Source organism: Rhinatrema bivittatum, chromosome 14 (genome assembly GCF_901001135.1).
Source record: "Rhinatrema bivittatum chromosome 14, aRhiBiv1.1, whole genome shotgun sequence".
Taxonomy (NCBI): domain Eukaryota; kingdom Metazoa; phylum Chordata; class Amphibia; order Gymnophiona; family Rhinatrematidae; genus Rhinatrema; species Rhinatrema bivittatum.
The window spans coordinates 63,907,936-63,930,820 of record NC_042628.1 but is presented as its reverse complement, the minus strand read 5'-3'; the positions used below and the strand labels follow the sequence as shown (position 1 = coordinate 63,930,820).

Below are 22,885 nucleotides of genomic sequence, written 5' to 3'. Positions count from 1 at the left end.
CGGGTCGATGTTTGTTGTAGCTGAGGGTGGGAATGCAGTGGTTATGCATATTGGAGGAGAAGCTGGTAAGTGAGGTACCAGAAAAATAAATCTGGTGTACGAGGCAGAAAGTATTCGTAAGGGATGAAGGGGGGGGAGGGGTAAAGGATTTAGTATCAGATGTTACGGGGGGGGGTGTGTGTGAGGGGAGGACGGAGATTGTTGCCAGGTAGGAGCGTCAAACCGGTAGGGTGGTATTAGAGTTCGCTGGGGGCAGCACAAAGGGGCACACTAAGGGGCTAGCCCCTTAGTTGTGCTCCTTTGGTGAGCGAGACGCCTGGCGCGGGACGTCAGGGAACTGTCTTTAAGGACTCTTTAGGGAGGAAGAGGGTCCGCGGGACCGGTAGTGGTGTCACGGTGGCGTCGGTAGGTCGGGCCGGATGAGGTAGGCCTCACCTCATGTTGGGGCTCGGACCCCGGTGGGTCACCCGCGCCGGTTACGAGCCTCGGGAGGCGCGAAGGGAGGCAGAGCGTTGTAGGCCCGGTCACTGGATTGCTGAAGAAGCCCGGTCACTGGATCGGCGGTAAAGGTGGGCCTCGGAGGGTCTGGTTCAGCGGCATCTGCGGGCGGCGCACAAAGAGGGCAGCTGGAGAAATGTTTCAGCCCTTTAAAGGGCCACGGGCCCGGAAATGGTGTCACGGTGGTGTCGGTAGGTGGGGCCGGATGAGGTAGGCCTCACCTCACGTTGGGGCTCGGACTCTGGTGGGTCACCCACGCCGGTTGCGACTAGCCTCGGGAGGTGCGAAGGGAGGCGAAGCATTGTAGGCCCGGTCGCTGGATCGCTGAAGAAGCTCGGTCGCTGGATCGGCGGTAAAGGTGGGCCTCGGAGGGTCTGGTTCGGCGGCATCTGCGGGCGGTGCGCAAAGAGGTATGCATGAGCTTATGCAAATTTATCAGCAGAGAAGACGGGGGGCAAGAAGGCTGAGGGAGGTTCAGTTCCAGAAAAGAAAAAAAGGAAGCTGGAAAAGAGACCTGAAAGAAGAACCTCCTGGCAGAGCGACCCAGAGGCCAAAAGGGGAGCAGGTAAGGAGGAAGAGGGAGACCAAATCCTGAACACAAACCTGGGGAGAAAACTCTGAAAGCGAGAACCTGTGCGGAGGTGTCTCGGGAAGGAAAAGGAGAGTCCAAAGCCGATCAGACCTCCCTGCTATCTCAAAGGGTGAGAACCAGCCCTGCCCGCTCTGCCAGCCAAGCCAGGAAACAAGCCTCTCCCCTGCCCATGCTCTCCAGCTGGAACCTGCATCAGAGGTGAACAGAGGAACTGCCTGAACGTTGGAATCAGGAGAAAGTAAGTTAGCCACAAGTATTCATATCATAAACAGGCTAAGGTTTATGGCATATTTTTTGATACCACCCATGATACAGAATTTTCTTTAGGGAAAACTAGTGCTTAGTAGCCAGGATGGTAAAGATAGGAATTATTTGCTAAATGCTATGACCTGCCAAACCTGATAAATAAAGGTCTATTTCTGAGGAGAATACACATTGTCTATTACTTGACTTAGGATCGCAAGGAAGGTGGGGCAGCAGCTGGCAGAGTCTTGTAGCAGACAGATCCCTGCATCCCCCAACTGGCTTACAGTCTGGGAAATCAGAGCTGGCAGTTTGTTTCTATAAAAGAACCGTCACATAGTTCTATATGGCTCCAATCGGGGTGGGGGTCCCCATCTTCAAGAGGTAGGACCAGTGTCATTCTCCGAGCCATCCTGAGCTCCATCAAGAGGAACTGCTGCCACTTGAGAAGCACTTCGGCACTGAAAGAAAAAAAGGCAGAAGCATCCAGACTGAGAGGCATCCGAGGAGTTAGGGGAGGTCTAAGGTTAGACGCCCCATCTGTGATATCTTCAACCAGTCCACATCCGGCTGGGAAGAACCAGGCTTAGCCAAAAACAGAGGAAGAAAAATCACTCTGAGCCTCCAAGCAGCGCTGGCCCAAAACAGCGGGCACTCCAAGAGGAGATGCCTGAAAAGAACAGGCAGTGCAAAGATAAGGCACTTAGGCTTCTGAGGCACAGGCAATATTATGGCCGACAATGTGCTGCCCGGCAGCTGGAGGCACGCGTGTAGATGTTTTGCCATATACATATATATATACATATATGTGCTGAACTAGGTGCCCAAAAATTATGCTTCCAATACATGTGCACGCATATCTAGGCAATCAATGCGCCCAAGACTTAAGGGTGCCCACCTAGGCACTCACCCAGGTGGCCAAAATGAGTGCACAAAAAAATTAAGCACTCAGTGCCACTTGAATGCTGATGTAAGCGCATGGCCACTAGCGGCACTTAACGTGGGCGCTCAGAATTCAAGGCTTTACTGTGTGTTCCAAAAACTGGGCCCACAACTGGATGCACAGCAAAATGTACAAGCCAGACTGAGAAGCCAGTAGAGGGCCGCCTCTGAAAGCGAGCTAAAAACTGTCGCAGTCTAGCACACTACACGCAGCAAAAAGCCTCGAAGCGGGGCCTAGCCTAGAGGCTGATCAACCCTTCAGGCTGTCCACGTCCCTCGACCTCCCACAGAGCAGGACGAATTTTGAACAGCGCACCGAGCTCAGAGACCAGGTGGGAGAAGGAAGCGCTGCACAGTAAAACCTCCCTCTAAGTCTCTGTATATATTTTCTTTTTTTTTTTTTTTTTTTTTTTAAACTTACTGGAGCTTAGCCTTACCTGGTTGAGCACAGAGATGGTCTCTAGCTGCGGAGGGAGAGGGCAATTGCCGTCACTGCTGCACTCAGCTTCCTGCAACCGCTTCCTTTCAGCCGCTCAAGCAGCTAAGTCCAGGCTGGCAAAACCAGCTACCAGACCAAGGCACACTTATGAGGGACCACGGAAATCATCTCAGGAATTCTTAACTGGGGGAGGGACCATTTGGTATCACCTCAGGAGTGCAGGGAATTAAATTTCTTTCCTTAATTCTCTTTCTTAAAATTGAAGTAATCCCTAGAAGGGAGATGCACGTCCCCCATCTGCTGGAGACAGAGAATACTGGTGGGCTTACCTGATAATCTCCTTTTCCTTAGTGTATGCAGATGGACTCAAAACAAGTAGGTATAGTGTGCTCGTGCTAGCAGTTGGAGACGGATCTGACGTCAGCACGGGTACATATACCCCCACAGGAAGTGCAGCAATTCAGTAATCTTCCTTGCAAAAGCTGTATGGATATATGTGTAACTGACCGATCGATTAAATAAACAGGATTACCCTGACTGATTGACAGTAGCTGGAGACCGCCAGCGTTCCCAATCGGAAGGCGTCGACACCCGGCAGGGTGGATGCCCTATCATAAGAAAACATGGCTTACCGTGAGTCGGTGAATCCCCATGTATACCGGCAGCCGGGCGGGATGCTGAGTCCATCTGCATACACTAAGGAAAAGGAGATTATCAGGTAAGTAATCTCTACATTTCCTAGCGTGTAGCAGATGGACTCAAAACAAGTGGGATGTACAAAAGCTACTCCCGGACTGGGTGGGAGGCTGCCCGAGGACCGTTTAGGATTGCCCTCGCAAATGCTGTGTCCTCCCTGGCCTGAACGTCCACGTCACCGCTTTACATATCTCTGCAGGCGACAGCATCCTAGTTTCTGCCCAAGAGGCCGCTTGTGCTCTGGTAGAGTGAGCCTTGACCCGTAGAGGTGGTGGTTTTCCCGCTTCTACGTAGGCTGCCTTGATAACTTATTTGATCCAGCGGGCGATGGTTGCCCGTGAGGCCGCTTCCCCTTGCTTCTTCCCGCTGTGAAGGACGAACAGGTGGTCCGTCTTTCGTACTGCTTCCGACATGTCCAGGTATCTGGACAGCAGCCTGCCTATTTATTTATTTATTTATTTATTTATTTATTTAATTAACATCTTTTATATACCGTCCCTCAGAATCTATCGGAACAGTTTACAACAAATAATAATTAACATATCCTATATAAAATTAAATAACATACAGTATAAAAACTTATAACTAAACATTTCCAGCTAAAATTACCCATTAAAAGTTATAAAATATACGACACTCCAAATTCTTCTTGAGTGTGTAAAATATGTCTAAAATCCTAATAGAATTTTAAAAAGTTTGATTCAGATTCAACCTCCTCCCCCTTTCTGCTTTCATACAACTAGTGTGCACCAGTAATTAACTTATTCTGTATACGCTTTTGTAAAAAACCAGGTTTTAAGTTCCCGTTTAAACTTTTTAAAATTTTGTTCTAGTCTTAGTGGAGCTGGGAGTGCGTTCCATATTCCTGGGCTAGCCAACGATAGGGCTCTTTCTCTGACCTGATTAAGATGTGCTGACTGAACTGTTGGTAGGGAAAGCAGACCCTTATTCGCTGATCGCAGATTCCTTTGGGGGACATGTAGTTTAATGGCTGCATTCAGCCAATCTACCTGTTCTGCAAAAATTAGTTTATGTAGAATGCACATGGCCTTAAATTTAATGCGATACTCTATTGGCAGCCAGTGTAAACTAATCAGTGTAGGTGTAATGTGTTCGTTTTTTCTCACCCCCGTCAGGACTCTAGCCGCCGCATTCTGCAATACCTGCAATGGTCGAATAGTGGATGCAGGCAGTCCCAACAAGAGGGAGTTACAATAGTCCAGGCTTCCAAAGATAAGGGTCTGTAATACTGTGCGAAAATCGTTTGTCTCTAGTAATGGCTTTAATCTTCTTAACATCAGTAATTTTGCATAACCCTCTCTCACTTTTGTAAGGACATGTTTTTTAAACGAGAATTCTGGGTCGATTATAAATCCTAGATCCCTAACTGTCTCTGAAAATTGTAAGGTGATATTATCCTGAAGTTTTATCTGGCTTATGTTCCTGGGGGAGATCTTTCTCTCTAATATAATAATCTCCGTTTTTGCCATGTTGAGTACAAGTTTTAACTGATCAAGGACCTGTTTAATTGCCTTCAGGTATATTGAAAGAAGTTTACATGTCTCCTCTACCGAATTTTCTATTGGCAATAAAATTTGGATGTCATCTGCATACAAAAAATATTGTAGACCCAAACCTGATAGTAACCGACAAATTGACAACATATAGATATTGAACAATGGGGGTGATAGCGCAGAACCCTGTGGAACACCTGTACTTAAGTTCATTTTACTAGAGCATGTATTCTGTATCTGTACCTGAAAGAAACGGTTAGACAAAAAAGATGCAAACCATTTCAGAACTGTTCCTGACACTCCTATTTCAGTTAGTCTTGTAATTAAAATTTGGTGATTCACCGTATCAAACACTGCCGATAAATCTAATAAAATCAACAAGTAGGCCTTCCCATGATCCATTCCTCTTAACACAGTGTCTGAGAGGGACAACAACAGGGTCTCAGTGCTAAAATGGCGTCTAAATCCAAATTGTGTAGGATATAAAATATCATTGCTTTCAAGATGATAGTTTAATTGCTTCAGAACTGTTTTTTCTATTAATTTGGCCAAAAAAGAAAGATTGGATACCGGCCGATAATTGTTCAAAATAGACGGGTCCGAATTCTTTTTTTTAAGGATGGGGCGCACTATGGCCCCTTTTAGATTTGAGGGAAGCGTTCCTTCCATCAAACATATATTAATTAATTTTGTGAGGACTGGAACTGTTACCTCTGGGATCAATTTTAGATCAGAAATACTTATAGTATCAAGGGGATGACTTGCGGGATTCATTGATTTCAGTAGGGGCTCAACTTCTATTTCCAGGGTTTCTTCAAAACTTTCCCATTTATTATAATCTTTAGTATCCAGAATTACGGTCTGCTGTGAGATGCTGTCAAAATTAGTGAGCAGCTTCTCAATTTTTTCTTTAAAGAAATACGCCAATTCATTGCAGCGATTTTCGTCTAAATTTATATCTGCTTGTTTAGGATCTTTAGTTAACTTGGAGACAATATTAAATAGCTCCTTAAAATTATTGGAATATTTATGGATCCTTGCCCCAAAATATTCCCTTTTAGTTGAATCTATTAATTTCTTGTAATTTTCTAACTCCAGTCTATACTCCGTATGTGCTTCTGTCGCTCTAGACTTTCTCCACCTCTTTTCCTTTTTCCTCAATGATTTTTTCCTATCTCTTATTAGTTCATTATACCAGGGATTACCCTTCTTTTTCCTCACAGTAGTTTTTGTGCGCACCGGATTAATTCTATTTGCTATTTCCTCAGTGATGGTTTGCCAGGAGTCTACTGCCAAGTCTGCTGAGGATTGGTCAATATGTTCTAATTTTGTAGTAAGTTCATTACTTAGTTCTTCTCTATTATATGCAGGGCGCCAATTAAATTTCTCAGCTTCCCTAATTGTACTACTCAAATCTGTGGCACATTTAAAACTGGTCCGAATTAAATAGTGATCTGACCAAGGGACTGGAACAATAATTGGGGGTACCTCAAATTTTACTAACCCATTATAGAAAATGAAGTCTAATGCATGCCCATATCTGTGAGTCGGATCTTTACTCAATAGGCAATAACCTAGTGCTACCAGAGCTTCGGAGAACGTTTCACAGGTTGAGGATAGTGGAACTTTGTCCATATGCAAATTAAAATCGCCTAAAATTATTGAAGGCTTATCTGGTTTTACATGCATTGTTAAAAATTCAATAATTGGGGAAACGTTCAAATCCAATAACCCCGGCGGACAATAGACTAAACAGATTTGTATAGCATTACTTTCAAACAGTGCAATTTCATGATTTGGAACTATTTCCGTGGATAGAATATTCATCTTTAAGCTTTTTTTAGCAATCAGTAATAACCCTCCCCCTCTCTTAGCCTGTCTAGGCACCGAAAAAGTCTCATAATCCTCATTCCCAAGTTGATTTAAAATGACCGAATCAGTTTGTTTCAGCCAGGTCTCTGTAATGGCTATAAAGTCAGGGGACTCATCTTGCAATAAGTCCGAAACAATCACTGATTTTTTTGTAAGTGATTGAGCATTGAACAGTAGTAATGAAAAAATTAGACAGTCAGTAACTGATGCCATATTGTTGCAAGATAGTTTGATTAAGTTGTTAGTGTTCCGATTTCTTACTGTTCTGCCGGGATGATGCCTCCTTCTCGTATTATTCCAGCTGTATCTGCCGTTATGTAAACAGATGGGGATAGTACCTTCAGGGACAAAAGACATACACATAATATGGTTAATGTATTTACTATATGATTATATTAACTTAACTGGCCGCACTGGTCGCACGAAGGGGCGCACAAAGGGGCAGGCCCCTTTGTCGCGCTCCTTCGGCGCGCGACGCCGGAAGCGCTGTGCCGCCTTATGGCCCTCTCAGCGCCCTTAGATGGAGTAAACAATCAGCAGCTGAGAGGGGAACAGGTCAGCGAGATGGAACGTAGGCTTCCGAAGTTGAAGGTAAGGGTTCGGAGCAAAAGTCTCTGTAGCAGATCCCGCAGCTTGAAGCTGCTGGTGGCCTCGGTGTTTCTCTCAGAGGCGCTGTAAATGAACGCAGGTCAATCCTTTCTGCGCCGGAAGCGCTGTGCCGCCTTATGGCCCTCTCAGCGCCCTTAGATGGAGTAAACAATCAGCAGCTGAGATGTCGAGATGGCGTAGAATTCGACCTTCTTCCGACTTCTTCAAACCTTCCGTGGTAGGCAAGGATATGGTTTGGTTGAGGTGGAAGTGTGAGACTACTTTGGGTAAGAAGGAAGGAACCGTGTGAAGATGGATAGCCTCTGGAGTGATTCTGAGAAACGGATCACGGCAGGACAGCGCTTGTAGTTCTGAGATGCGGCGTGCTGAGCATACGGCCAGCAGGAACACCATCTTCAAGGTTAACAAACGGAGGGACAGGCCTCGAAGGGGTCTGAAGGCAGGTCCCGCTAGAAATTCCAAAACTATGTTGAGGTTCCACAGGGGCACTGGCCACTTCAGTGGCGGGCGAATGTGTTTGACTCCTGTCAGGAAACGTGAAACGTCTGGATGTGTGGCGATGCTGTTGCCGTCACTCCGGGGACCGTAGCAGGATAGCGCTGCCACTTGAACCTTGATGGAATTGAGGGACAGACTCTTCTGAAGTCCATCTTGCAGGAAATCCAAAATGATAGGGATCTTAGCGGCATGTGGATTGGTGTTGTGAGTGTCGCACCAGGCTTCAAATACTCTCCAGATCCTTATATATGTTAGTGATGTGGAGAACTTGCATGCTCGGAGGAGTGTATCTATAACCGGCCCCGAGTATCCTCTTTTCTTCAGTCTAGCCCTCTCAATGGCCAGACCGTAAGAGAGAATTGAGCTGGATCCTCGTGGAGGATGGGAACTTGCCGCAGCAGGTCCCTGTGTGGAGGCAGGGGTAATGGGTTCCCTGCCAGTAGTCTTCTCATGTCTGCGTACCAGGGTCTTCTTGGCCAGTCAGGGGCCACTAGAAGAACTAGGCCTCTGTGCCGCTGAATCTTGTGTATAATGGCGCCCAGCAGGGGCCATGGAGGAAAGGCATATAGCAGGATCCCCTGAGGCCATGGCTGTACCAGGGCATCGATCCCCTGGGATAGAGGATCCCGCCTGCGGCTGAAATATCTGGGTACTTGAGCGTTGGACCTGTCCGCTAGTAGGTCCATGCCCGGCATCCCCCACTGATCCACAATCATCTGGAAAGCTGTGGGCAACAGCTGCCATTCCCCCGGGTTTAGGCTTTCTCTGCTGAGGAAGTCTGCCGTGGTGTTGTCCTTCCTGGCGATGTGGACGGCGGAGATGTCCTGGAGCTTTGCTTCCGCCCAAGTCATCAGGGGGGGCTATTTCTAGAGATACCTGTCGGCTTCTGGTTCCGCCTTGACGGTTGATGTATGCCACTGTGGTGGCGTTGTCCAACATCACTCTGACCGCTCTGTTTCGGAGTCTGTAGGCAAATCGCAGGCAAGCTAGCCTGACTGCCCGTGCCTCTAGTCGGTTGATGTTCCACCCCAACTCTTCTCTGTTCCACCGCCCTTGGGCGGTGAGTTCCTCGCAGTGTGCTCCCCATCCGTTCAGGCTGGCATCTGTAGTGAGCAGGGTCCAGGTTGGGGAGGACATTCTTGACCCCCGGCTCATGTGGCCGGGCTGCAACCACCACCATATCTGATTCCGCACTCTGGCTGGTAGGGGGAGGTGTACAGTGTAGTTCTGTGATCGTGGGCTCCACCGAGATAGGAGGGCGCGTTGTAATGGTCTCATATGAGCCCGCGCCCATGGTATCACCTCCAGAGTGGATGCCATAAGGTCGAGGACCTGTAGGTAATCCCAAGCTGTGGGCCGGGTGGCGCTCAGCAGGGCCTGCAGACGATTCCGGAGCTTTGCTCTCCTCTTGGATGTCAGACTGACCTTGTCTTCCTGGGTGTCGAATCGGACTCCTAGGTATTCCAGTGACTGAGAAGGCTGCAGGGAACTCTTGTTCAAGTTTACTACCCATCCTAGGCTTTCCAGAAGAGCTATAACTCTGTTGGTTGCCTGGTGGCTCTCCTCCGGTGACTTTGCCCTGATCAGCCAATCGTCCAGGTAGGGATGGACGAGAATTCCTTCCTTCCTGAGTGCCGCCGCCGCCACTATTACTATGACCTTGGTAAAGATCCGCGGCGCGGTAACTAACCCGAAGGGTAAAGCTCGGTACTGGAAGTGTTGGCTCAGGACTTTGAAGCGTAAATAGCGCTGGTGATCCCAATGGATTGGGATATGCAAGTAGGCTTCCGACAGATCTAGGGATGTGAGAAACTCCCCTGGCTGTACTGCATTCTTGACAGACCGCAGAGTTTCCATGCGAAAGCTGGGGACCCGTAGGTGTCGGTTGACTGACTTGAGGTCCAGAACGGGCCTGAAAGTGCCCTCCTTCTTGGGTACTATGAAATAAATGGAATAATGCCCAGAATTTATCTCCCACTGCAGACACTGGGATTATGGCTTTCAGGGACAGGAGCCTCCGCAAGGTAACTTCTAGTGCCGCCTTCTTGAGGGGTGAACAAGGAGATTCCACAAACTTGTCCGGCGGGAGCTGAAGAAAGTCCAGGTAATACCCTTCTCGGATGATGGCGAGGACCCACTGGTCCGAGGTAATCTCGACCCACCTGCGGTAGAAGAGGGTTAGCCTGCCCCCTATGGCTGCTACCCCAGGATGGGTCGGCTGATTGTCATTGTGGGGTGCGGCCGGGACCAGAACCCGAGCCGGTTCTCCTCTTGTTGTGCTTAGTCCGAAAGGGCTGGTTCCTGGTCTGAGAACGAGGTGCTTGGTAGCGAGCCCTGTAAGGGTTGAAGCGCTGAGAGTGTCTACCTCTGGATGGCCTAGGAAAAGAACGCTGGCTCCTCCTCGACCTGTCTTCTGGTAGACGGGGTAATGGAGAGGCGCCCCATCTATTAGCCAGTTTCTCGAGATCGCTACCGAACAGTAGGGATCCCTTAAAGGGCAGTCTTGTGAGGCGTGTCTTGGAGGAAGAGTCGGCCGCCCAATTACGTAGCCAGAGCTGTCTCCTGGCTGCCACGGAGGATGACACTCCTTTGGCTGCCGTACGGACTAGGTCGGAGGCTGCGTCAGTGAGGAACGAGAGAGCTGATTCCATTTCTTCTCCCGGGGTGTTGTTCCTAGCTTGTGATAAACAGGAACGCGTCACCACGGTGCAGCAGGTCGCAATTCGTAGGGACATGGCTGCCACCTCAAAAGCTTGTTTCAGAATGGCGTCCATGCGCCGGTCATGTCTATCCTTGAGGGCCGCTCCCCCCTCCACCGGAATGGTGGTGCGCTTCACAATTGCGCTAACTATGGCGTCTACCTTGGGGCACGCCAGCAGCTCCTTGGTCACCGGGTCCAAAGGGTACATGCCCGACCCCCTTTGAATGAGGCCTCCGGTGCATTCCATTCCAGATCGATTAGCTGCTGTGCTGCTAGTAGGAGGGGAAAATGGTGAGCCGTTTGGCACAGGCCCTCTAGCAGGGGGTTCATTTTAGGTTCCCCTGGGGTGTCCTGGCCCGGAATAGCCAGTTCTGACAGGCGTTGAGAGACCAGGTCTGGGAGATCCTCCTTCCGAAAGAAGCGTCTCATGGTCCGATATGGTTCTATCTCCGAGGGGAGTTCTCCCTCCTTGGGGGGCTCCTCGTCTTCCTTGGAGCAATCCGAATCCCCATAAGTGGGGCTTCCGGGTGGCGAGTGACCGTGCCTAGGTCTTGAGGGTCCAGGGGCCGGATCATCCGGTACGGAAGGACCCAGTCGAGGAGCAGACTGCATCTGGACAAAGGCGTGAATCCCCTTGAATAATTCCACCCAGGAAAGCGAAGCCGGATCTGGCCTTAGGGGCACCAGGTCTCTCAGGTTCCCTGGCTGCTCACCGCGGCCTGCTAAGTCCGGGGTGTTCCCTGAGGAACTGGCAAGTACGCTGGGCTGGGACCGGTCCTGGCCTGGAACTCCCAGGGCCTCCTCACATTGGGCGCATAGGGAGTCTGCATCCTCGCTCAGTGTGGCTCTGAGGTTGCATGCTGAGCAGAGGCTTAGAGCTCTTATGCCTGATTCTGGAGGTGCCGGCTCTGCGGACGCATGGGCTCTCTTACGCTCCATTTCGTCTGTTATTTCCTTCCAGCTGGAGTATGTGCCTTGTAATATGTGCCGCCTACTAACATGCGCTTATCCCCAGGCGCTTATCAATGGGCGCTTATCAACGGGCGCCTATGAATGCGCGCTTCTCAATATGCGCTTAGCAACATGCGCCTAGGAACGGGCGTCTTATGAACGTGCGCCTATCAACAGGTGTCTATGGACGTGCGCCTAAGAATGGGCGTCTTATGAAGGCGTCTATGAACGGGCGCCTATGAACTTGCGCCTATGAACGTGCACCTATGAACAGGCGTCTATGAACGTGCGCCTATGAACGGGCGCCTATCAACAGGCGTCTATGAACGGGCGCCTATCTATCGGCCTGCGCCTATCGGCGTGCGCTGAGCAACGTGCGCCTATCCACGTGCGCCCAGGTGGTGAAGGCGGGCATGCAGGCAAAAATGGCGACCTCCTTGGCGGGCTGCCACGTAGGCAGACCCCGCTAATCCTCACTTCCTCGGAGACCACAGTAAAGATGTACGCCTTACCTTGTCTTCGGCGCTTCCCGGCTGCAACCCGGGCGGTCTCCGGCTGCGGGGGGAGAGGGTGAGTACCTTCACCACTGCGCTCGAGGAAGTGCACCCGCTGTCTCTAGGCCACGCCCGAACTCGTCTCGCTCGGGGGCCAAGTCCTCACCGGGACCGAGGCTGCCTCTATGCCGCGCCCGAGCCCTTCTCACTCGGGGGCTAGGTCCCTGCCGCGAGTCGGCCACCGGACCGAGGCTCTTACCTCCGAGGGATCACGGAAATCAGCTCGGGAAACTCAACTGGGGGAGGGACCGAATGGTATCACCGCAGGAGTGCGGGGCTTGTCTTCAGGTAGGTTTCTTCTATGAATTTAGTCGTTAGAATTTGGAAACATGCTCAGCGAGCGTGAGGTAGCTCCAAACTGCTTTGGAGACGGAAATTACTGAATTGCTGCACTTCCGTGCTGACATCAGCTCCGTCTCCAACTGCTAGCACGAATACACTATACCCACTTGATTTGAGTCCATCTGCTACACGCTAGGAAAATACAGTTACACCAGCTTGCTTTGTCTCCATCTTCTGGTAGGCATACATAACCTACTTGCTCTGGATTCATCTGATTGGATGCTAAGAAATTTAAAACTTTGGCGCACTATAGCTGTTTTTTTTTCCAGTGGAGGGCTGAGGTTCATGGTTGCTTCAGTGCAAATGAAATAAAAACAAAAAAATGATTCTTTCCTTTTATTTTCACAACGAAACATTTAATTTCAACTGAAAGCACATCCCTATCTGATGCTTTACATGATTCTGCCTTTTTGGTACTCATGGACTTGTGATCATTTCATTGGTCCTGGAACAGCTTTAGCTGTATTTTCATTCTCCTTCTCTTGGGCACAGGGGAGCCCTGTCCTGGAGCCATGGCCTTGTCCATGCCACCTACTACATACTGCAAGATGTTCCAACCTCCCTCTCTCTCTGAGGGACTCTGGCTCTTGCTCAGACATGCCCTAATTACACCTTAAACCAACTACTGGGGTGGCTCTGGGGCATGCCACTACCTAACGACAGGGTAACACCCCTACATACCTAATTTGCCTGCACTCCACTCCTTTATTTCGATATAGATACTACTGGAAAAATAAAACAGAAGAAAAAGAAACAAGAATTGAGATAGCAAATAAGAAAAGAGAAATAACAGAACTAAAAACGTGAGAAAATACGTAGGCAGCAGGCAGTTTATAGTGACTTCCTTCTCCCTTTAATCTGCTCCTCTACCGCACTTCGCTCTAACTTTGTGCCACAGACATCTCCAAGAAACATTCCAAGATTCTAAGTTTGGACCCATAGGGCCCGTCCTTCCCTTCAGATTATTTTTTAAATTAAATTAGCAATCTACTGTCCATTTCTTCTAGGTGAGATAAAGACATGCCACTTTAGTAAAACTAACTACAATACCAAGATATGGAATGATGATCTGAAAATGTCAAATTACCAGTTTTTGCTCTTCGGCGCTCAGCACCATTCATTTTAAAATATATATTTTTTTACCATTTGATGGACTTCAAGGTGCTTTTCCCTCATACCCACCTATAGCCTCAATCTCCCACTCTTCCAATGGCCCTATTCCGAGGTCCTCCCTTCCTACTTCCGAGGGCCCTTCTCCAGTTCCTCAAACTTCCCCCAAGCCACTTTCCTTGGGATCTCATTCATACTTCTCCTTCTCCATAGCCCCTTCCCGAATCTTCCGAGTCTCCCCCTCATGCCCTACTCTGCCATACCCTCTCCCTTCCAGCCCGCAGTTCTAACCCGCCCGTCCCATTGTTTCACTGGTCCTTGGCCCTGCCCTCTAACAATCCCCGCCCCCTTCTTCCGCACGGGGTTCCTGTTACCAAGGAAACAAGTGCGAAAGGCGGGGCTGTGAGCCAGTGAGCGCCGCCATTGATTTTTTTTCATCTTTGATATCTATATGGTTGGCGGCTCTTGACTCTTACCATGATTTGCTCCCCTTGTCCCAGGAGTTGAGGGGCAGCCGCAGAAAGTCATTGCTTTGGGAAGGATGCAGAGAGCAGGGCTTCTTCTGCTGAGTGTGTTATGGGAGGGTAAGTGTGCGACAGACACAGACTCTGGCAGTAGTAGGAGGTTCCACTCATCAGGGATCTGTTATTGCTTTTGTTCCTCTCCTGGATCAGGGAAGGGTCTCACTGGATCAGGCACAGACACTGCAAGGAAAGTCTGTTCCTTGGGAAGGATGCAGCGAGCAGGGCTTTTTGTAGAGTGGGAGAGTAAGTGTGGAATAGGCACAGGTTCTAGCAGTAGTAAGAGTAAGATGAGAGTAACACATGGAAAGGCTGCTACACTCATCAGTTGTTGTTATTTAATATATTTCTGTACCAGGCTTTATGATTGCTCAAGGCTGTGTACAACATTTAAAAAAAAACGTGAACAGATTAATATAACATGCTTATTAAAACAACTAAAAACTAGAACTAAACAAAAACATTGATCTACTACTATGGGGTATTGGAAAGAAGCCTCTTTCTTGTACCTTGTCATAGGGAGTGGTCTCTTTAAATCAGATACAGACACATCTCTATCATGGGTGGGCATCAATGCTGGATTTAGGTAAACAGTGCTGAAAAGAAAAGCTTGTGTCTGTATTTTAGTACAATTTATACTCAAAATACGATTAGGTCCTAATCTAAACCCTGATAAGAGAACCCCATGGAATAAATAACTCGGCCCTAAAGGATATATTTTGATTACTTATACAACAGAAAGTTTCAGCAATAAGTATTTGTGTATGAAAAAGTATATAAACCCTTCATTCAGTAACTAGTAGCACCCCAATAGCAGCAATTAGTTCAATATGCTTTCACGTTCAATGCAATATGTTATAATGTTCAATGCAAAATGTTACAAAGTTCAATGTAAAATGTGTTGAAGTCCAATTCTAAATGACAAAATGTACTAATGTAAAACAAAAAGTCTATGCCAATAGACTCTGCTGCTCTGTAAACCCGTGTGATATGTCCGATGAACATCGGTATAGAAAAACAAACAAACAAACAAACAAATAAATAAATTAAATGTTTCCTGTAACTGTTGACCAGTCGCTTACATTTACACTTGAGGAATTTTGTCCCACTCTTCCATAAAAAAAAAGGTTTAGCTCTGTTACATTTAAGGGCTTCCTTGTATGAACAGCTTGCTTCAGGTTTTGCCACAACATTTCAATCTGGTTTAGGTTGAGACTTTGACATGATCAATCCAGAATATGAAATTTCTTCTTCTTCTGCCATTCATTAGTAGATGTACTTGAAATTTAAGGTTGTTGTCTTGCTGCATGTCCCACTTTTGGCGCAGCATCAGCTCATGGATGAATGGCCTGACATTCTGTCTATAATTTTCTTCTATAAAACAGAAGGCATGATTTCTTCAATGACTGTAGTCAGATCATGATGCAGCAAAACAGCCCCACACCATGATACCTCCATCACCATGCTTGACAGTTGAGATGTGTTCTTACTTTGGAAGGCAGTGTTTGATTTTCACCAAACAAAACATTTGTTGTTGTGGCTGATAAATTCAATTTTTGACTCATCTGTCTAAAGAACATTATTCCAGAAGTCTTGTGGGTCATCCAGATAATCTTTAGTGAACCTGAATCGGGCAACAATGTTCTTTTTTGAGAGAAATGGTTTCTTCCCACCTCTCCTCTCATAAACCCCATTCCCATTCAGTTTTTTTTATGATAGTTCATGCATGAATCCTTGCATCAGCTGCAGCTAGAGAAGACTACACATCTTTAGATTAATGGTTCTCAACTTTTTTTGTTTTGTGGCACACCTGGCACAAGGTTCACTTCGTTGTGGCACAGTAATAACTTCCCCATCATCACTTTGTCTTTTCTTCCCTATCACCCTTCCTGCAGGCATCATCACCACCTTCTCTCTCTCCCCCCCCACCCACCCCTTAGTTCCATCACATTTCTCTTCCCTTCTCTCTTCCTCCAGCCCCCCTGGCATCATCACCTTCTCCCTTTCCTCTTCCTCTACCCCCAGCATCATAATCACCCTTCTCCCCTTGCATCATCTTCTTCTCTCCCCTCTTCCCCATCCCCTGGCATCATCATCACTTTGTCTAGCCCTCCACCTCTTTCCTCCTCACCCCCTGGCATTATCAATATCTTCCATCTCTCAACATCTCTTCCCTCCCCCAGTCATCATCACCTTCCCTCTCCTTCTATTCTCACACCCCATCATGATAACCTTCCTTCTTTCCCCCACCCCATAAGAACATAAGAAGTTGCCATGCTGGGTCAGACCACTGAGCCCAGCATCCTATTTCCAACAGTGGCCAATCCAGGCCACAAGTACCTGGCAAGTATCAAGATCCCATGCTATTGATGCCAGTAATAGCTGTGGCTATTCTCTAAGTCAGCTTGATTAATAGCAGTTAATGGACTTCTCCTCCAAGAACTCATCCAAACCTTTTTTAAACCAAGCTATGCTAACTGCACTAACCACATCCTCTGGCAACAAATTCCAGAGCTTAATTGTGCGTTGAGGGCCGGATTTTAAAAGGCCTATGAGCACCGGGCCTATTTTAAAAGACCCGGCCACGCACGTAAAGCCCCGGGAGGCGTGTAAGTCCTGGGGCTTTGAGAAAGGGGCAGGGCAGAACAGTCCGCCTGGCTAGAGGCCCCCAGGAGGGTGCCGGCGTGCGGAAGCGGTAAGAAAAACATTTTGGGGGAGACTAGGTTAGGGCTAGGGGGTGGGTAGGTAAGGGGAAGGGAGGTTAGTTTAGGGGGTTGGCAGGGAACTGGTCAAGGCTGCGGGCGTCAGCGCACGCAAGATGCACTAATGTGCACCCCCTTGTGCATGCCAACCCCCGATTTTATAATGCGTGCATGTTATAAAATCGAGCGTCCATGTGTGTGCTCGCAAAAACTTAAAATCTACCCCTGAGTGAGCAAGAATTTTCTCCAATTAGTTTTAAATGTGCTACTTGCTAACTTCATGGAGTGCCCCCTAGTCCTTCTATTATCCAAAAGAGTAAATAACTGATTCACATTTACTCATTCTAGACCTCTAATGATTTTGTAGACCTCTATCATATCTCCTCTCAGCAGTATTCTCCAAGCTGAACAGCCTTAACCTCTTTAGTCTTTCCTCATATGGGAGCTATTCCATCCCCTTTATCGTTTTGGTCGCCCTTCTCTGTACATTCTCCATGGAAACTATATCTTTTTTGAGATTCAGCGACCAGAAGAGTGCGGTCTCACCATGGAGCGATACAGGGGCATTATGACATTTTCTGTTTTATTCACCATTCCCTTCGTAATAATTCCTAACATTTGCTTTTTTGGCTGCCAGCACACTGAGCCGATGATTTCAATGTATTACCCACTATGACACCTAGATCATTTTGCTGGGTGGTAGCTTCTAATATGGAACCTAACATCATGTAATTACAGCATGGATTATTTTTTCCTATATGCATCACCTTGCACTGTCCACATTAAATTTAATCTGCCATTTGGATGCCCAATCTTCCAGTCTTGCAAGATCCTCTTGCAGTTTATTACAATCCGCTTGTGATTTAACTATGAATAATATTTTTAACATATGCAAATTTGACTACCTCACTCATCGTATTCCTTTCCAGATCATTTATAAATATACAAGCCGTTAAGCCCGTTAAAACGGGCTACATCCCTCTGTCTCTCACCTCCCCCTCATTCTCTCTCCCCTACCTCCCTCATTCTCTCTCCCCTACCTCCCACTCACCCACTCCTCCCCAGCCTCCCTCTCCTCTCACTCAGTCCCTCCCTCCCACTCAGTCTCACTCACTCCCTCCCCCTCTCTCCCTCTCACTCACACTCAGTCCCACTCACTCTCCCTCAGTCCCACTCCCTCCCTCCCTCTCCCTCAGTCCCACTCACTCCCTCCCTCTCCCTCAGTCCCGCTCACTCCCCCTCACTCAGTCCCTCCCCCTCACTCAATCCCTCCCTCTCACTCAGTCACTCCCTCCCACTCTCTCTCTTCGTCCCTCCCACTTAGTCCGTCCCTCCCTCCCTCTCTCTCTCTCCTCCCTCCCTCGCTACTGGCCGCTACCGCCGCCGCCCGCCACCGCCGCCCGCTACCGCCGCCACTGCCGCCCGCCGCTACCGCCTCCGCTGCCGCCCGCTACCGCCGCCCGCCCCCGCTGCCGCTACCGCCGCCGCCCGCTACCGCTACCGCCACCGCCCACCACCGCTGCCGCTACCGCCGCCGCTGCCGCCCGCTACCGCCGCCGCTACCGCCCGCTACCGCTGCCCGCTGCCGCTGCCGCTGCTACCACCGCTGCCGCCATGTTTTTTGGTTTTTTTTGACGCTGCCTAAGACTGACGTGCTCGCCCGCACATGCGCAGTAGAGCTGCTCTCTACTGCGCATTTGCGGGCACGTCGGTCAAGCTTCATTTATCTAGTTAGATTGAAAGCACTGGTCCAAGTACAGATCCTTGAGGCACTCCACTGTTTACCCTTATCCACTTAGAAAATTGACCATTTAATCCTACTCTCTGTTTACTGTCTTCTAACCAGTTTGTAATCCATAAAAGGACACTGCCTCCTATCCCATAACTTTTTAGTTTTCTTTGAAGCCCCTCATGAGGGACTTTGTCAAACACCTTCTGAAAATTCAAATATACTACATCTACTGGTTCACCTTTATCCACATGTTTATTAACTCTTTCAAAAAAATGAATCAGAATTGTGAGGTAACACTTGCCTTGGGTAAATCCATGCTGACTGTGTTCCATTAAAATTTGTCTTTCTATATGCTTTGTGAATAGTTTAGAATAGTTTCCACTATTTTTCCCAGCACTGAAATCAGGCTCATTGGTCTATAGTTTCCTGGATCGCCCCTGGAGCCCTTTTCAAATATTGGGATTACATTGGCCACCCTCCAGTCTTCAGGTACAGTGGATGGTTTTAATGATAGGTTACAAATTTTAACTAATAGATCTGAAATTTCATTTTTTTTAGTTCCTTCAGAATCCTAAGGTGCATACCATCTGGTCCAGGTGATTTGCTATTTATTTATTTATTTTATTTTTGGGTTTTTATATACCGATCTTCTTGCATTGGATGCAAATCAAACCGGTTTACAGTGAAACAATTTAACTTGCCTAGGGGCATTACATGGAACAAAGAACATCAAACCAATAAGAGTGCTTATGAGCATTACATAGAAACAAAAGAGGCACACTTAAACATTTAAACCTATAAAAAACTTTTGGTAACTATTCTTATACAAAAAGTGAGAAAAGAGCCATCAATGTTAAAATGAAATCAAGCGGATGATTGTCTCGATTGAGAAGGAATATTGGGAAGGGAGATAGAGGGCGGACACAAGGAATGGAAGAAGGGGTGGAGGGTTGGGTAGAAAGAAGTAGGATAGGGGAGGGTAAGAGGGTGAATTAATATTAAATAGAACCAATCAAAGATATCATGGGTAGTACCTTATGGGCCATCAAGGAAACGCAAGGCTGAATAGCCATGTTTTCAGTTTTTTCTTGAAAGAAATCTGGCAGGGGTCTTGTCTGAGTTCCGGTGGGAGTGAGTTCCAATGGGTAGGGCCTGCAGTGGATAGTGCCCTATTACTTAGCGAGGATTTGGCTTGAGGGACGAAAAGAGTGCCTTGGTAAGCTTTTCTGATCGGTCTCGTGGATTTGTTGGTGCGTAGCTGAAATGTGAGATCCATTGGGGCTGAGTTGTGTAAGGATTTATGTATGCTGGTCAGAACTTTGTATAGAATTCTGAATTTGATCGGAAGCCAATGGAGGTTGTAGAGGATAGGTGTGATGTGGTCTCTCTTATTAGAATTGGTCAAGATCCTGGCCGCCGAGTTCTGTAACATCTGTAAAGGCTTAATGGTGGTAGCTGGTAGACCGAGTAGCAGAGCGTTGCAGTAATCAATTTTGGTAAGGATGATAGATTGTAGAACCAGGCGGAAATCTTGAGAGTGCAGTAGTGGTTTTAGCTTTTTCAGCACTTGTAGTTTAAAGAAGCAATCTTTTGTCATGTTGTTTACAAATCTTTTCAGGTTGAGCTGGTTGTCGAGGAGCACTCCTAGGTCTCTTACGAAGTCTGAGTTTTTGATGTTGTTCATGATGGTTGATGTGAGGTTGGAGGGAGAGTTGAGGACTATTTGTGGTTGACCAGTTAAGGGTGAGGCTGTTTCTCTAGACAAGGGGTTGTCTTCCTGGGAGATGATGAGGTATTCAGTCTTGTCTTTGTTGATTACTAAATTGAGTTTAGTGAGAAGGGCGCTGATTTCATGAAAGCAATTCTCCCAGAAGATTAAAGAAGTTTGTAGGGATTTCTTGATCAGGATGATAATTTAGACGTCGTCCGCGTAAATGAAGTGTTTAATGTTCAGTTTAGAAAGGAGGAGGCAGAGAGGTAGCAGATATATGTTAAAAAGGGTAGGGGAGAGGGAAGAGCCTTGAGGGACTCCCAGGTTTGAGCTGATTGATTGTGATTCTTTGTTATTGATTTTTACCTTGAATGATCTGTTGCTGAGAAATGAGCGGAACCAGTCGAGGGCAGCGCCTGAGATACCAATATCAGCTAGTTGGTGGAGAAGGATTGAGTGGTTGACCGTATCAAAGGCCGCCGAGAGGTCGAGGAGAATAAGTAGGTGTGGTTGTCTTTTTTCTGAGCTCAAGAGAATGGAGTCCATGAGAGAGATCAGAAGGGATTCTGTGTTTCGGGATTTACGAAATCCGTATTGCGATGGAGCCAGAATAGAGTGATCTTCCAAATAGTCTGTGAGTTGTTTATTTACTATTTTTTCAGTGATCTTGGCGATGAAGGGTAAGTTGGCTATGGGACGGAAGTTGGATGGATCATCTGTTGACAAGTTAGGTTTTTTTAATAGAGGCTTCAGTATGGCTTGCTTGAGAGAGTCGGGCACTTGACCTTGGATTAGCGAGCGGTTGATGATTTCTGCGATGGGTTTCGCTATGGTATTTGGTATTGAGATGAGAAGGTTTGATGGGATGGTGTCTAGCGGATGAGAGGAGGGTTTGAGTTTCTTTAGTATATTCATAACTTCGAGAGAAGAGGTAGTCTCGAAGGATTCTAGCTTATAGTTCTGATGTGATCTTGAGGTTTGCGAGATGGGGATGAGTGGATTGGGGGTGGAGAACTGTTTGGTGAGATTTATAATTTTATTCTCGAAGAAGGTGGCGAGTTCTGTGGCTTTAGAGAGAGCTTGCTCGTCTGGAATAGAAGGGGGAGAGGGTTTGGTGAGGGCAGAGACGTATGAAAAAAGGGCTTTAGAGTCAAAGATGAAGTGGTGAATTTTTTTGGAGAAAAAGTCTTTCTTTTTTTTTGAAGATGGTGTTCCTGTATTTGTTGAGTGTGGATTTGTAGCTTGCTTGAGTTGTGGTTGAAGGATTTCTGCGCCAGATATGTTCTTTGTTTCTGAGTTCTGATTTGATGGCCTTCAGTTCAGGAGTGAACCAAGGTTTTCTGTTGTCCTGGGCCTTGTGAAGCACCTTGGTAGTTAGTGGGCAGGTTTGGTCTGCGACTTTGTTAGTAATCACGTGCCAAGACAAGACAGCTGAGTTCACATCGGAGAGGTCGAGCTGTGTTAATTCCTTATCTAGAAGATCGGTTATCACTTCAGTGGAGCACGGTTTCCTGAATTGAATAATGGTTTTGGGGAATGGAGGGGGCAATGTGTCTGCTGTCTTGAGGACCGTTGTGATGATTAGATGGTCTGACCAGGGTACTGGTTGGACGAGATGAGAGAGAGATGCCTTCGTTCACGAAAATCAGATCCAACGTATGGCCTGCTTTGTGAGTTGGGTTGCCAATGATCTGTTTGAAGCCCAAGTGTTTGAGTGATGATAGGAAGGATTCGCAGTTATTGGAACGTTTGTTCAAATCTACATGTAAATTAAAATCTCCTATAATTAGTGCAGGGGAGTCATAGTTGATGTGTTTGGCTATATATTCTATCAAGGGAGATGGGTCGGCTTCTAAGTTTCCTGGTGGGGCATAGATCAAGCATATTTGGAGCTGTTTGGATTTGAAGTAAGCACATTCCAGGTTCGAGATTGAGTGGGAGTGTTGCAGGGTTATCTTCAGGTGTTTCTTCGCTGCGAGCAGTAGACCGCCTCCTCTTTTTTTAGGTCTAGGGATCGAAAAGAAATCATAGAAACATAGAAATGACGGCAGAAGAAGACCAAACGGCCCATCCAGTCTGCCCAGCAAGCTTCACACATTTTTTCTCATACTTATCTGTTTCTCTTAGCTCTTTGGTTCTATTTCCCTTCCACCCCCACCATTAGTGTAGAGAGCAGTGATGGAGCTGCATCCAAGTGAAATATCAAGCTTGATTAGTTAGGGGGTAGTAGGGGAAGTAACCGCCGCAATAAGCAAGCTACACCCATGCTTATTTGTTTTACCCAGACTATGTTATTCAGCCCTTATTGGTTGTTTTTCTTCTCCCCTGCCGTTGAAGCAGGGAGCTATGCTGGATATGCGTGTAGTATCAGTTTTTCTTCTCCCCTGCCGTTGAAGCAGAGAGCTATGCTGGATATGCGTGAAGTATCAGTTTTTCTTCTCCCCTGCCATTGAAGCAGAGAGCTATGCTGGATATGCGTGAAGTATCAGTTTTTCTTCTCCCCTGCCGTTAAAGCAGAGAGCTATGCTGGAAATGCATTGAAAGTGAAGTATCAGGCTTATTTGGTTTGGGGTAGTAACCGCCGTAACAAGCCAGCTACTCCCCGCTTTGTGAGTGCTAATCCTTTTTTCTTCTCCCCTGCCGTTGAAGCAGAGAGCT

General features: G+C 47.4%; 1 protein-coding gene across 2 annotated transcripts in view; it reads left to right on the top strand.

Moving 5' to 3' along the window:
* The first annotated feature begins 13,963 nt into the window (after positions 1-13,963).
* The window catches only part of LOC115076251 (sialic acid-binding Ig-like lectin 12), a 248,706-nt gene continuing 239,784 nt past the window's right edge, over positions 13,964-22,885 (top strand). For both annotated transcript variants that reach the window (XM_029577489.1, XM_029577488.1), the window contains exon 1: positions 13,964-14,145. In XM_029577489.1, coding sequence (XP_029433349.1) covers positions 14,103-14,145 — 43 coding nt within the window. In that variant the 5' untranslated portion in view covers positions 13,964-14,102. The remainder of the gene's footprint in view (positions 14,146-22,885) is intronic.